General features: G+C 37.2%; 1 protein-coding gene across 1 annotated transcript in view; it reads left to right on the top strand.

Moving 5' to 3' along the window:
• Window positions 1–16,639, top strand: part of DNAH11 (dynein axonemal heavy chain 11) — a 363,007-nt gene that overhangs the window by 130,843 nt on the left and 215,525 nt on the right. The window contains exons 31-35 of the mRNA XM_058446556.1: window positions 206–337; window positions 2,438–2,598; window positions 5,830–5,986; window positions 6,113–6,258; window positions 9,498–9,614. Coding sequence (XP_058302539.1) covers window positions 206–337; window positions 2,438–2,598; window positions 5,830–5,986; window positions 6,113–6,258; window positions 9,498–9,614 — 713 coding nt within the window. The remainder of the gene's footprint in view (window positions 1–205; window positions 338–2,437; window positions 2,599–5,829; window positions 5,987–6,112; window positions 6,259–9,497; window positions 9,615–16,639) is intronic.

The raw sequence follows: 16,639 nt of genomic DNA, 5'->3' as shown, positions 1-16,639 counted from the left end.
ACAGAGGTTGCAGTGAGCTGAGATCGTGCCACTGCACTCCAGCCTGGGTGACAGAGTGAGACTTCATCTCAAAAAAAAAAAAAAAAAAAAAAAGGAAAGAAATTGTTTTGCAAACTAAATCAGTCTTTACAAATATGAAGAATTTGGGGCTCTTAAATTTGTATTTGTAACCCTTCCTTCCTTTTTAAAAAATGATTCCTTCTAGATTTCTCAGCTGAATACACTGATTACACTTTTGCTGGGAGAACTTCCACCTGGAGACAGACAGAAGATCATGACAATTTGTACCATAGATGTCCACGCCAGAGATGTGGTGGCAAAACTTATTTCTCAGAAGGCAAGTTGTTTGTAGAAATTTTATGTATTCATTATTGTTTCCTGAAAGTGGTGTTTATTGCCAGAGTAGTTCCAAGAAAGTCATTGTTTTTTGAAAGTTTGTGTGTTTTAATTAGTCCCGAGAACTTGTGGTTATCTTGGGTGCATTTGATTTTGGTTAGCCAATATATTATCGTGATGAGACTTATTCCAAGTGATATCCCAAAAGGTTTTGCCAAGTTGGGAACATCAGATCATCAAAAAAATTTTATCACAATGGAAGAACCATGAGAAATCACTGTATTCGTCTCTCTGTGTGTGACCGTCTTGGTCATTGGCCCGTGAGCCTCAACTCTGTGACTTATACAGCCAATAGCAGTAAGATTATGTGTATGTGATTTAAACCATGTCTGTGTGCCTTTGATACATTTCCCCTTGTAGAGAGAGGTATTGGTCATAATTCTAGGTTGTCACTTGGGTAATCCTTTGTCTCTTCCTTGAACAACTAAATTATTGTCTTGTAAGAAGTTATTTTCTAATTCTTTTAGTATACTAATAACCTTTCTTTTATATATCTTTAAAAAGTCGGGCGGGCGTGGTGGCTCACGCCTGTAATCCCAGCATTTTGGGAGGCCAAGGCAGGCGGATCACGAGGTTAGGAGATCGAGACCATCCTGGCTAACATGGTGAAACCCCGTCTCTAATAAAAATACAAAAAATTAGCCGGGCATGGTGGAGGGCACCTGTAGTCCCAGCTACTCGGGAGGCTGAGGCAGGAGAATGGTGTGAGCCCAGGAGGCGGAGGTTGCAGTGAGCCGAGATGGTGCCACTGCACTCCAGCCTGGGTGACAGAGCAAGACTCCATCTCAAAAAAAAAAAAAAAAAAAAAAAAGTCTGTGTGTCTTTAAGTGTTGGCAGTGTTTAATGTGAAAGGAGAATTTTCTCATCCTTCTTTCCAAAATATATTCCTATTTACAAAAGTCAGGAGTATGCTTGTCTACTGGGTTATACCTGTTTGGTAGTACTAAAACAAGGCAATTCCTTTCACAATTTGAATGCCTGTATGTATTGTGAAATGTTTCTGTGGTTTTTCTGGGTTTTTTTCTCAATTTATTAAAAGCAAAGTGAATTTTAATTATTTTTACAAAGTGCAAGAAAATGCTTTTCATGTAAACCACAAACATATATTAATATTCCTTGATCCAGCTTCAGGACCACTAGTGAGCAATATTCTTTAATTGCTAGTCCAAAACTTTTCCTTGCAAAACATCACTTACTATGTGTTCTCACTTTGGTAATGAACTGTTGATATCTAACTACTCCTTTAATATGGCCTTGTATCTTCTTATATTTTTTATTCTATTTTATAAGTCTGATGATTTGAAGTAGGATAAATTCTCATTTAAAATATGTCCTTTATTTTGTACTAAAAAATACTTTATCTAATACCCAACCATCTAATATACATGAATATGCAATGCTGAAACCTATGTAGTCATCAGACAAATTAGTATACAGTAATTTGGTAAGTTCAACTGATTCTCAAGAAATCCAACGGTCACATTTATCTTGACAGAGACAGGGATTTTTAACTGGGAGATGAATGGTTAGGATTGAGTAGATGGGAAAGAATAGCAATGAAAAATACTGTTATTTGATGTGATTAAAAACAGCAGAAAATGTCTGTACTAAAAGCAGACTGATTTTAGAATGAACTTGGTTGAAAGTGTAGTTTATGCCTCTGCAATGCAGAAATTATGGATTATGTGTCATTTAAATATAGATAGTATATTTTTCCATCTGACTTCAGTGATATAAGTATAAAGTTACAAGGTTTATCTAATCCCCTGGGGTGATTCATAAAAGGGGAAAAAGCATTGCTTGAAGAAATTCATATTGTTTTACATAAAAGCCAGTTTAAAATGAAGACTTACTACATGCATATTTCTTATTAAGTATTTAACCATGTATATGCAATTATAATTTGCAATAGCATGCAAGAGATTTCCTATTTATGAGAATTTTAGAAATAAAATGTGAACCAGTAGAGTTGATTAGATTAATAACGTGTTGCCCCCAAACTACCAGTGTCCTGTGTGTGATGATTATGCAATGCCTTTAGGTTGTTAGTCCGCAAGCTTTTACATGGCTGTCTCAACTTCGTCACCGATGGGAGGACACCCAGAAACACTGCTTTGTTGATATTTGTGATGCCCAGTTCCAGTACTTCTATGAATACTTAGGAAGCAGTCCTCGACTAGTGATCACTCCTCTAACTGACAGGTAACAATTCTAAGTTTCTAACCAGATGGGAAAAACCAACCCAAAAAAGTCCCCTAGCATGAGCAGAGATGTGTGAGAATGAAAAGGAAGGAATGAGAGGAAATGATGAACAATGAACTATGTGAAAGTGGTATGTAAATTAAGAAATAATGTAATATAGGGAATGTTGACTTTAATTAGGAAAAGGTGAAGAGAACTGAATTAGAGAAACAGAATTACAGAAGCTATGCAGTGCACAAATGATGAAATCATGAGTGGATTAATATGGCTCAAGGAAGCATTTTTGATTCTGCCCAGTTATCTACAGCTAACATTCTGGTATCAGGATCTATCACCATCTCCCTCCACCCCCACAGGATTCCTTTATTGAAAGTGTAAAAATAACTAGGAATTGCCTGTGTTCAAATTCATATTTGAGGAATTGCACACAGTGAAAGGAAGGGAAGGTGAAGAACATAGCATTCATTAAATGATTCAACAAATACTTTTGAAGTACTTTGCTCAGTACTATTCTACTGTTGAACAGACAGGGTTCCTGCTGTCACAGAGATTACTTTCTAGTAAGCGGGGATACAGAGAAACAATAAATAAATTATTTTAGGCTGTGATATATGCTATGACAAAAATAAAAAAAGATCGATGTGTTTAAAATTATCTTGAAGGGAGAGCCTACTATTGTGGAGAGCTTGAGCTGGGACCTAAACAATGAGGAATCAGTTATGCAGAGATCCTGGGGCAGAAAGTTACAGGCAACAGCAAGGACAAAGTTTCCAAGTTGGGAAGACACTTGGCCAGTTCCAGGGATAGAAAGCAAGCCAGTGTGGCTCAGGTATTTCAAGACGGCAAGAGGTTGCTATTATTAATAGTTCATTTCCACTTGACTCCAAGTAAAGACATACCTAGTCAGAATATTGCGGAGATAAGAAAATGTCACATTGACAGGAATTTCTTTGTTAGTATTCCAATCTCTGCTGACCCATTTGATGGGAGACAGCACATTTAATCTTTGGCATTCATGAAGCAGAAATCACACCTCAAGGTCATAGCAGCATGCCCAATTATCCACTATCACCGAATGTAGACACTTTCAAATGTAAGTCTATAAAGCTGGTTTGCTATGGTAGTCCTGAGAGGCTGGTAGGATTCTCCCACTACATTTGTGATTGTTCTTGCACATATTAATCTGCTCATAATCGCAACATTTGTGTATTGTATAGTTTCTATAATTATGTCTAATTCAGTTCTTCTAACTTGTCTCTGATTAAAAGTCAGCATTCACTGCCCTCTTTAGTTAATTTATGCATTGCTTTCAGTGAGAGGGATTAAAATTGTAGCTTGAAGAAGTCACTTGAGAATAGTCAAAACTGCAAATGTGAAGAGTCTACTGTATGCATGTCGTTGTCAATAGAGAAGGAGGAAAGGGAGGCCCAGGGTATAGGAGAAAAAGGGAAGAGGCATTTTGAAGTTTATCTTTATGTGAGGCCTGATAGTTTATTAACTTCAAAATTAGAAGAATCACTACGTGGATTTTTTGGGAACTGAAAGGAAGATGAATGTTCATTTTGATAGTGTGAATTGTGTTGGATAAAATGTTTCCATTTCCATTTCATTCTTTGAATTATTTACTAATTGTTTACATTAACAAAATGATGCCCTTCAAATTCTTCCATTATATTTCATTTGATGCTGACCATCCCTTCGTGAGGTAGGCAGGGGAGATAGTGTCTCCTTCTTCCATATGTGGACGGGTTCAGAGACTTAAGTCAACTGTGTTTTGGCTAGAAGGATGCCGGTTAAGCTGCTGTTAGATATTCCAAACAAAACACAATGGCTGAAATAACACAGAAGCAATTGTCTCACAATCCAGAGGTGAGTGGGCTGGCAGTACAGGCTGGCAAGTAGCTGACATGTTAACTGGTTTCCACATGTGTTTTAGCCAGTGAAAAGGGAATAAAGAGAGTCCAGGTCAGATATCTCCAAGGAAGTGTTGTAGGAATGGCACTCATCATTTCTGCACATACACCATTGGTTGGAGTTTGGTCACTTGGCAACTCCTGACTGGAAGGAAGGCAAGAAATGCAGTCTCTAAACACTGGCAGCCATATGCCTACCCAAAGCTTGGAACCACTGGAGAAAATTACAAAGTGAAAATCTCCACTACAGAAAGCACTCTGATTCCTAGTCTGGGAGCCTTTTCACTCATTCATTGTAAGATACACCTAAGCATGCAATAGATATAAAATGCAGAAACACTTTCTGTTTTCATAATTAATCGCTTCTATTTGCATAGTACTTTCAATTTTTTAAGGCATTTACCTTTGGCCTTCTGAATACACTCCTACAATTAACCTCATTTAATGGAGGAGAAAACTGAGGTGTGTTGATGTCAAAAGACTTATTTAAGATTAGCATCTGATGATTGGCAAAGGGGACATTAGTCTTTCGTCTCCTGACCTCCGTGTGTATATCATTCACTAGACCTGCTGTCTGTACTAAGAGAAAAACAATTTTTAAATCTGAGGAAACACCAAATTAAGAATACAGCCATTTGAGGTCCTTGCTATTTGTTTTGTCTTCTTTTATTAGGTATTCTTGTTTCATGATTTTCTAAGAACCTCTTAGTCTTTTCTGCAAAAATAAGTATGATGGTAATCTAAGTGCGTGTAGCAACACATTCCAAAGGAATTTCTAAAATATATTTAAATACAGTAAATTGCCCTTTTATATTTGCTTTGTATATTGAAATAGGTATATGTTATTTGTATACTATGTATTTATAGAAATTACGTATCTCTTAATGTATTAAGTAGCAGTGTAATTCAGCCAATGTTTAATTCATTCATCATCTAAGACTTCTTTTCTACTTTTCCTTTATAAACAATAGTTTGAGATGTTGTCTGCCATATTAATAATATCTTTACCTAGAAATATCAGAAATTTAATAGCGTTACAAATCAAGTGTTATTTGTGTTCAAATACACAGCTCTTAGGAAGTGAGATCAATAAACAAAGAAATACATTCTTTTCTAGTATTTTTAGACAGCTAGCCTAAAAATAAATGTGATAGAAAATATTCTGATTCATTATTGCCTTGAATAAATCAGAAGTATATCAGTATTTTATGCTACTATCACATTCTAGAGCTTAAACTTTTTTTCTAATGTATTGCCTCTGATGTTTTATAAAAATCTCATATTAGACTGTGATATTTGTGTTTTCTATTGCTTAAAGGTGTTATATTACTTTAACTCAATCACTTCATCTAACCATGAGTGGGGCTCCTGCTGGCCCAGCTGGTACCGGGAAAACAGAGACCACCAAAGACCTAGGACGTGCCCTTGGCATGATGGTTTATGTATTCAACTGTTCAGAGCAAATGGACTACAAAGTAAGTTCGCAATAAAATAATGTGTGAAACTGTATTCTCTAACATTATTCCTGATTGGGAATTATTCAATATAATAGCGTAAAAACTCCTTCTGTTAAATTCTGAGTGCCTCACTTTATCATTTAGTCCGTAGGAAATATCTATAAGGGATTAGTGCAGACAGGAGCTTGGGGCTGCTTTGATGAGTTCAACCGAATCTCTGTGGAAGTTCTGTCAGTGGTGGCAGTACAAGTGAAAATGATTCATGATGCCATCAGAAACAGGAAAAAGAGGTGAGTGGCATGTAGGTTGTCTCTTGTTACAAATAGAAAAACATGGAATAATGCAGGTAACCTCCCCTTAACTGTCTATTGCTACCTCTCCCTGTCTCATGAAATAGATAAAGGAAGAGTCTGGTCGATTTGGGGGAATTATTTTGAATAGTCTCCCATTTTTATTAGTGGTTTCTAAGTGTTGAGTACAACACATGTATATTACATTACTTTAATCACATAAAAAACAAACAAGTTCTAGGATTGGCCAGACACAGTGACTCACGCTTGTAATCCCAGCACTTTGAGAGTTTGAGGCGAGAGGATTGTTTGAGCCCAGAAGTTCAACACCAGCCTGTGCAATATAGCGAGACCTGGTGTCTACAAAATAAATAAATTTTAAAAATTAGCCAGGCATGGTGGCATGTGCCTGTAGTCCCAGTTATTTTTGAGGCTGAGGCAAGAGGATTACTTGAGTCCAGGAGGTCAAGGCTGCAGTGAGCTGTGTTCGTGCCACCATGCTCCAGCCTGGGAGACAGAGCAAGACCCTTTCTCCAAAAAAAACCCGAAAGACTTCTAAGATGCTCATTCCATTGATCAATTCTCAGTCCTCATCTTTCTTGACCTCTGGCAGCATCTTATGCAGTTGGTTATTCTCCACTGCGTGATACACTTTCTTGACGTGGGTTGAGGACAACACCTCTCCTACATCTCTCTCCCGTCGCAGCTGCTTCATTGCTCGTTTCTTCTCATCTATAAAATGGGGGAAGGAAGAGTATCTGCCTTATAGACTACTGTGATGATTAAATGCAAAGTACCTGGAAAAATGCCTGCCACATAGTAAGCACCATATCCATGTTTGCTATTATATTTTATTGTTATTATTTCCTGGCCAATTCATGTTGGACATCACAGGCCCCAGTCTTTGGATTTACTTTCTCTGTATTTTCTCCCCTTGTTGATTTCAACTAGTCCCAGGGCTTTAAAGAAACTCTCTCTATGCTGCTGACTACCAGATGCCCAGGCCTCCTCTCTCATCTCTGGACTGACCTAAACAACTGCCTGGGGCATCACAAGACTCTACTGGAGGTCTTCCAGGCTTCTCATATTTAATATCTCCAAAATCAAAATCTTAGTCTTTCCACCAACTCCTTCTTAGCTAGTTGTCTCATCCCAATAGGTTATACCTTCATGTTCTTCCAGTAACTTGGGCCAAGACCTTTCAAATTATATTTGAAATCTAAATGCTTCTCAACATGATGCCACACTCCAAAAAGCAAAACACAACTGGCACTTATGTTTGATGGCTTAATTTGAGAAATAAATTAGTATAGTATGCAGCACAATTCTGGTTCTCTTTGTAACATTTTTATCAATGGCAATCTTATTTATCTGGCCCACCTGTGCCCCCTGAGTTTTTCGAATATTTTTCTCAGCTAGCTATCTTGTCCATAGGAACATTTTCAATCTCCCAAGGATTATCTAGCCTCTTAGACTGTGTACCTGTTCTAGAAGTTTCCAGGTTATCAGTAGATACATCTGGATATTTCTACATTCTAGAAAATCTCTCACTCAGTCCTTCTGCCACGTGGGCCTTGGGCCCCAGTTTTATGTGTTCAAGTGTCTGTTTCCTGACCTGTCCCATCCTTAAGGCCATGATAGAGGAGCTCAGTTATTTCTTCTTAGATCTCCAGCTATATTTTATCTAGCTTTTAGTCAAAATCTTTTTATTTGCTGTAACCCAGATGTCATCTGAGGCCATCCTTTCTTATGGAGATTTATGTAACTGATCCGTGTACTGATTTCTGAAAATTGCCAAGAATACTCCTTGGTAGTCTCCTCTTGTCTGAATGTCTGTGGGTCTTCTCTCTTCATCTTATTTTAGCCCATATGCAGACAGCTCTGCTCCTTCTTGATTTCACGAGCTTATTAAATTCCCTTTACAAATGAAGATTTAAGAGATGGGACCATGCCTCAATTACAAAGCCTTCTAGTGCCTTGCCAGCTCTACCCTCTGGAGGTCCACACCTTTGACTGTTGCTTTCCCTCCTGTGTACAATGGGAGAGGAGGCAGTTATTCTGTGGAAAGAGCCACCTCTCTGTGTGTGAGCAGCCCTGCCACCCTGTCTGCCTTCCCTAGCCTGACATTCTGGGAAGTGAAGTTTTCTCCATTTTTACCTTGACTGTACAAAATCCACCTGCTCCTAATTACCTAGTATCTAAGGCACTCTTAGTCCTAAACACTGTGGTTTCTTTCTGTCTTCTCTCTTTCATGATGCAGACCCAGCTCCTTAACTGCTTCAGCCCTCCCCTCTCAGCAATGCAAGAGATCAGCCTTATATTTTGTCTCGTTTACCCTCATTTGAAAGTTTCCTTCTACCTATCTCTCAATATGGCTCCCATAGCACATTACCATTCATTGCCCTGGCCAGCAACAACCCACTTGGGTCCTCACAAATCTTTCTGAAAATCTTCCACTATTTCTCCAATGCAAATCTTTCACTGTTTCTCCAATGCCTTTAAGTGACAGTAATAGCATTAGTCATAGCTAACATCTCTTGAATATTTTCCATGTTCTAGGCATTGTACTTTTACCCATTTATATTTATAATCCCTTTTAAATCCTTGCATAATCCAATAAAGTTGGTAATATGATTATTATTTTTACTAGATGAGGGAATTGGCACATAGGATAATTAACTTGCCTAAAGGGATATGGCTGGTATCTGAATACTCACAGTCTGGCTCCAGAGCTATTGTACCTCTCAGTGATATTTAATAGATTTTTCTTGAGTCAATGGAAGGTATGGAGGGAAAGAGGAAGAGAGAGAAGTTGAAGAAATAGACAAAACTTAAGACTGAACAGGGTGTCCCTTTCTCCTCTTAGTATGGGCATTCTCTGTCTATGCAGCATCCCATTCAAGGAATTGCAGCCCATGTTGAAGGTAAAAATGCCATCACCTCCTTCCATTAAATGTTAAAATAGTCAAGTCTTTATTTTTATATTCTAGGATACTAAGGCTATGCTAAAATAAAAAAGAATACTTCCCATTTTTATAATTCTTCTAGGAAAAGGGAGGGCATTTTTAATAAATATGCTTCAAAACATATTCAAAATATGTATGGTTATGAATTTTAAAGAAAATTACACAGAATAAACAGCTTCCTAATAATTTGCATTTTGCAGTGGTTTGCATTTGTCAATGTGCATTCATATTCAATGAACACATTTAATTTCATCAACATTCTTTTTATGGTAGATTTGTATTTCTTGGGGAAGCTATCACACTGAAGCCATCAGTTGGAATATTTATTACTATGAACCTGGGTTATGCTGGTCGAACCGAATTACCGGAAAATCTCAAAGCTCTTTTCAGGCAAGTGTTATGCTTTGTGGCTTAGCATCTGGTACACTCATGCCACCTAATGTTGTTGGTTTGCACTGTTAAGTGATTTGCTTTTACTTGAAAATTCCTAAGGAAAATCCTGTATAATTTCCTTGGGCTCCTTTTATAGACAGAACTTTCACCATGATAAATTAACCATTTTGAATTATAAAACCAGGACTCAAAATCAGTATTTAAAAGTTACATGGTATATTTGCATATTTACTGTTAGCTATTTTGTAATGCATATTTTTATTATAAACATAATTTTCATAAATTATGAACTATTTTGAAAATATAGAAAAGAATAAAGAAAAAGTTACAGCAGCATCCAGAAGTAATGATTGTTATGTTTTCTAGCCTCTGTTATAATTTATATTTTGTGGGATTAAGGTATTACCATAGGCATGATTTTTCTTTAGTTCTCTTCATTTAATATTTTGACATATTTTATCATATTATTAAAAAACCTTTAGAAATATCATTTTATGTAGCTCTACAATAGTCCCTCTCATGCCTCGTTCATAAATTTCTTTTTTTTTTTTTTTTTTTTTTTTTTTGAGACGGAGTCTCGCTCTTTCGCCCAGGCTGGAGTGAAGTGGCGCGATCTCGGCTCACTGCAGGCTCCGCCCCCCGGGGTTCACGCCATTCTCCTGCCTCAGCCTCCCACGTAGCTGGGACTACAGGTGCCTGCCACCTCGCCTGGCTAATTTTTTTTTTTTTTTGTATTTTTAGTAGAGACGGGGTTTCACCGTGTTAGCCAGGATGGTCTCGATCTCCTGACCTTGTGATCCGCCCACCTCGGCCTCCCAAAGTGCTGGGATTACAGGCGTGAGCCACCGCGCCCGGCCATAAATTTCTTAACCATTCACTGTTGTCTGTTATGTAGGGTTTGTCTTTTCCTTTTTTTTATTATAATGAAGTAGCAGGCTGCAAACTTCTATTCACATGAAAAATTACTCTTATTTCAGAATAGATTTCTAAATGTAGAATTACTTAAGTGAATGATTAGAATCCCTATTGGTGACCTGCTTTTCAAAAGTACTCTGCCACTGTATGCGCTTAGCAGGAATCTGTCAGAGAACATGTATTGCTACACCTAGTATCAGTTATGATTCACTTATAATTTAAGTCAACTTCATTCAGGTATCATTTTTTTGGTTCAGTTTTCCAGAAAACTCTGTATTATAATTTTACAGAATTGAAATATGGTTTATGTTTTATTAGAGAAAGAGAGATCAGGTTTAGAGATAAAACTGTAAGGTTTATCACCATACCAGGTGATAGTAAAAACATTCAGGTATAATTTAATACAATCAAGTGTACAGTTGGTGAAAGAATAACCACAATCAAAGTACAGAATATTTCCACACCCCCAGAAATTCTCTTCTGCCTCTTTGAAGTGAGCCGCCCATACCAATAATGTACTTTCTGTGATTATAGATTACATTTGTCATTCCTAGAGTTCATGTAAATGAAACCAGACAATATGTACTTTTTTGTGTCTGGCTTCTTTGAGCGTTGTGGTTTTGAGATTTATCCAAGTTGTTGAGCGTATGTATCAGTAGTTTGCCCCTCTTTCTCACTGATTAGTATTCTATTGTATAGACCTACTGCAATTTGTTGATCCATTCACTAGTTGATGGACACTTGGGCCGTTTCCAGTTTGGGGCTATTATGAATAAAGCGGCTATGAACATTCGCGTGCAATCTTTACATGAACATACATTTTTATTTCTTTGGGACAGATATCTATGGCTGGAATTGCTAGTCTACATGGCAATTGTGTGTTTTACTTATAAGAATCTGCCAGTCCGGTTTCCAAAGTGATTTTACAAGTTTACATCCTCACCATCAATGTATGAGAATTCTAGTTGCTCACATTCTTGTCAAAAATTGATACTGTCAGCCGTTTTTATTTTTAGCCAATCTAATAGATAGGTAGTAGTGTGTCATCATAGGTTTAGTTTGCATCTCCATGATGGCTAATGATGTTGAGCCTCTTTTACATACTTATTGTTTATTGCTATACCATCTTTTGTGAAATGCTGTATTTTGCATACAGTTCCTTTGTTAGATACATACATTGCAAATATTTTTTCTCTCAATTTGTGGCTTGCCTTTTCATTTTCTTGTGTCCATCAAAGATAGAAGTTTTAAGTGTGATGAAATATAATTTATCAATTTGTTTTTGTTTTTAATATCCTATTCAAGAAAATTTGCTTAGCCCAAGCTTGCAAAAATTTTTAACTATGTTTTCTTTTATAAGCTTTGTTGTTTTATAGTTTTTATATGGGTTTTCTCCTTTATTCTGTAAATGTGCTGAACTATATTGATTGATTTTCAAATGCTAAACAGTCCTTCAGTGTTGCACTCCAGGGAAAAGCTCCACTTGGTCAGGAAGTATTTTATTAATAGGTACTGCTGGATTCAATATGACATTCTTTTGTTAAGGAATTTTTAAAAATCTATGCCACGAGGGTTATTGTTCTACAGTGTCCTTGTAAAATTTTTGTCTAGCTTTGGCATCAGAGTAGTGCTGACATCATGAAATAAGTTGGCAAGTGTTTTCTTCTCTATCTTCTTAAGAGTTTGTGTAGAATTGGCCGGGCGCGGTGGCTCACGCTTGTAATCCCAGCACTTTGGGAGGCCGAGGCGGGCGGATCACGAGGTCAGGAGATCGAGACCACGGTGAAACCCCGTCTCTACTAAAAATACAAAAAATTAGCCGGGCGTGGTGGCGGGCGCCTGTAGTCCCAGCTACTCGGAGAGGCTGAGGCAGGAGAATGGCGTGAACCCAGGAGGCGGAGCTTGCAGTGAGCCGAGATCGCGCCACTGCACTCCAGCCTGGGCGACAGAGCAAGACTCTGTCTCAAAAAAAAAAAAAGAGTTTGTGTAGAATTGCTATTATTTACTCCTGAAGTATTTGATTGAATTAATCAGTTAGGCCATTTGGACCTAGAGATTTTTATTGGAATCTTTTTAATAATGAATTTAATTTCTTTAATAGATAGAGGGTTTTTCTGATTTTTAATTTTTTTATTGATTTGATTTTGGTAATTTAAATCTTTTAAGGAACTTATTGGTGTTATCTAGTTGAATCCATTGCCACACACTGGTTCATTGTATTAGTCCATTCTCACATTGTTGTAAGTAACTACCTGTGAATGGGTAATTTATGAAGAAAAGAGGTTTAATTGACTCAAAGTTCCAGAGGCTGTACAGGAAGCATGGCTAGGAGGCCTCAGGAAACTTACACTGATGGCAGAAGGCTAAGGGGAAGCAAGCATGTCTTAGAAGGTGGAGCAGGAGAGAGAACATGCGCGAGGTGGGGAAGTGCCACGCACTTTCAACCCATTGTATCTCATGAGAACTCACTCACCATCATGAAAACCAGCATTCATGAAGAATGGGGAAAATCTGCTCCCATGATCCAATCACCTTCCACCAGGTCCCTCCCCCAACATTGAACTACAATTCAACATGAGATTTGGGTAGGGACACAGAGCCAAACCAATATTGTTCATAATATTCCCTTATTACTGTTTTTTAAGTTTTATTTTTATTATACTTTAAGTTCTGGGATACATGTGCAGAATGTGCAGGTTTGTTACATAGGTATACATGTGCAATGGTCGTTTGCTGCACCCATCAACCCATCATCTAGGTTTTAAGCCCTGCATGCATTAGGTATTTTTCCTTATGATCTCCCTCCTCTTGCCCGCCACCGCCTGACAGGCCCTGGTGTGTGATGTTCCCCTCCCTGTGTCCATGTGTTCTCATTGCTCAACCCCCACTTATGAGTGAGAATATGTGGTGTTTGGTTTTCTGTTCTTGTGTTAGTTTGCTGAGAATGATGGTTTCCAGCTTCATCTATGTCCCTGTAAAGAACGTGAACTCATTCCTTTTTATGGCTGCATAGTATTCCATGGTGTATATATGCCACATTTTCTTTATCCAGTCTATCATTGATGAACATTTGGTTTGGTTCCAAGTCTTTGCTATTGTAAATAGTGTTGCAATAAACATACACATGCATACATCTTTATAGCAGAATGATTTATAATCCCTTGGATATATGCCCAGTAATGGGATTGCTGGGTCAAATGGTATTTCTGGTTCTGGATCCTTGAGGAATTGCCACACTGTCTTCCACAATGGTTGAACTAATTTACACTCCCACCAACAGTGTAAAAGCACTATTTCTCCACATTCTTGCAAGCATCTGTTGTTTCCTGACTTTTTAATGATTGCCATTTTAACTGGTGTGAGATGGTGTCTCATTGTGGTTTTGATTTCCATTTCTCTAATGACCAGTGATGATGAACTTTTTTTCATAAGTTTGAACTCCCATTCACAATTGCTACAAAGAGAATAAAATACCTAGGAATACAACTTATAAGGGATGTGAAGGACCTCTTCAAGGAGAACTACAAACCACTGCTCAAAGAAATAAGAGAAGACACAAACAAATAGAAAAACATTCCATGCTCGTGTATGGGAAAAATCAATATCATGAAAGTGGCCATACTGTTCAAAGTAATTCATAGATTCAATGCTATTCCCATCAAGCTACCATTGACTTTCTTCACAGAATTGGAAAAAAACTACTTTAAATTTCACATGGACTGAATAAAGAGCTCATATAGCCAAGACAATTCTAAGCAAAAAGAATAAAGCTGGAGGCATCACACTACCTGACTTCAAACTATACTACAAGTCTACAGTATCCAAAACAGCGTGGTACTGGTACCACAACAGATGTATAGACCAATGGAACAGAGCAGAGGCCTCAGAAATAATGCCACACATCTACAACCATCTGATCTTTGACAAACCTGACAAAAACAAGCAATGGAGAAAGGATTCCCTATTTAATAAATGGTGCTGGTAAAGCTGGCTAGCAATATGCAGAAAACAAACTGGACTCCTTCCTTACACCTTACACAAAAATTAACCCAAGATGGCTTAAAGACTTAAACATGAAACCTAAAACCATAAAAGCCCTAGAAGAAAACCTAGGCAATACCACTCAGGACATAGGCATGGACAAAGACTTCATGACTAAAACACCAAAGCAATTGCAACGAAAGCCAAAATTGACAAATGGGATCTAATTAAACTAAAATGCGTCTGCACAGCAAAAGAAACTCTCATCAGAGTGAACAGGCAGCCTACAAAATGGGAGAAAATTTTTGCAATCTATCCATCTGACAAAGGTCTAATATCCAGAATCTACAAGGAACTTAAATTTAAAAGGAAAAAAAAAACACATAAAAAAGTGGGCAAAGGATATGAACAGACACTTCTCAAAAGAAGACATTCATGTGGCCAATATTCCCTTATTATCTGTAGTGATGTCTTGAATTCCATGCCTGATACATGGGTAACTTGCATCTTCTCTCCCTATTTCCTCGAGGATAAGCTAGAGGATTATCAGTTTCATTTTGGGGTTTTATTTAGGGTGCTCAATATGTGTGCTCAGTACTATTCAGTATGCTTTTAAAATAATATTCCACTTCACATATAATCTAAGAACCTCTACAGTTTTTAGTATGATCTGTTTCCGTTCTTTCAAACTTAAAGTTTGCTTGTCCATCCATCTGGATATTTGAAACTATATTTTATTTGTATTTTCTTCTAATTTTTATAGTATTACTGTACTTATTAAATTTAATCTGATGAGAACTTATTTTGGTTGCTAATATGAAATGAGTGCTTAAACAATTATTTTCCCTAATAGTTAATCAATTATGCTAACATCCTTTATTGAATGTTTTTCTTTCCTCATAACAGCTTTCGCTAGCATAATAGTTTTATAATGTCTAACTTTCTTGAAAAATTCTAGATAGAGAATAACCATTCTAGAAATCATTGTAATAACTACAGAATAGCTTTGTTTGAAAACTGTGCCTTTCCAGTATCCTATTTGTGACCCAACTTATACTTTCTTTCATTTGGGTCTTGAAATTTGAAATTGTCTTGTGAATTTTTAAATAACTTTTGTTTAATGAGTGATGAAAGCATTACTCATGTGTGGAGGCCATATGCTTGTGCCTTTGGAGTATTCTGATTCCACCACTCACCAACCATGAGGCCTACAGCATGTGCTTGAACTTCTGGGAACATTAGTCTGCCTCTCTGTAAAATGAAGATGAGTGGGTACCTCATAGTGTTGCGGGGATTAAGTGAGAGAGTGCATAAAAAGATTTTAGCACCCAATATGGTATGAAATGCTCAGTAAAAATTAGTTGTCTATATTAATGTAGATATAAAATACGTAGATATGCTAGCCTTTGCTCTCTCCATTTACTGTTCATCTTCTGGTGTCATGTGAAGAGTAATAAATGTGCGAAAAAATATGGGGTTAGTTTAGATAGAAGAGATACAGAATAACGTAGATCCAAAGATACTTTAAGGGTTAGATGTTTAGGATGAAAATTAGGTATGCATGAAGTAGACTACAGTTATATTTACAAAAACAGGTAGATAGGTATTATTGGAATGTATACTTTAACAAGTCTAAAATAATGAGCTTATTTATTTACTCTTCCTTCTTCTTTGCACTTGACTTCAGTTGAGTGGAATTTTTTCACACGTTGCTGTGACTAGCAATTGTCTTTGGAGAGGGACTTCCAAAAAGTCCCTCTCCAAAAGAAAGGGGATTTGAAGCTATGTTTTTCTAAATGTCCCCTTTAAAAGTCTATCCAAGTTGGCCCTAGGCAGTGGTGTGCTGGCAGTGGCTGGCACAAGCTCTCAGTAGCTGATGGTTAAGTTTTCATGAATGCTCTGAGTTGGTTCTTTAGTTTAATGAAAACTAAATTATATCAACTTTTGATTCAATAAGTTGTATTAAAAACAAAGGTGATAAACACCCCAAACTGGTCACTTTATTTATTTTACTGGTATTTATGCTCTTGAGGTTATTTCTGTCTATTGTGTCTGTAAGGTGGTATACTTCTCAGCTCCATGTTTAGTGATATTGTGTTGGTATCTTGGAATCAGCCATGGTGAAA

Source organism: Hylobates moloch, unplaced genomic scaffold (genome assembly GCF_009828535.3).
Source record: "Hylobates moloch isolate HMO894 unplaced genomic scaffold, HMol_V3 SCAFFOLD_1, whole genome shotgun sequence".
In the NCBI taxonomy this organism is placed as follows: domain Eukaryota; kingdom Metazoa; phylum Chordata; class Mammalia; order Primates; family Hylobatidae; genus Hylobates; species Hylobates moloch.
This window is presented reverse-complemented; position numbering and strand designations above follow the sequence as displayed.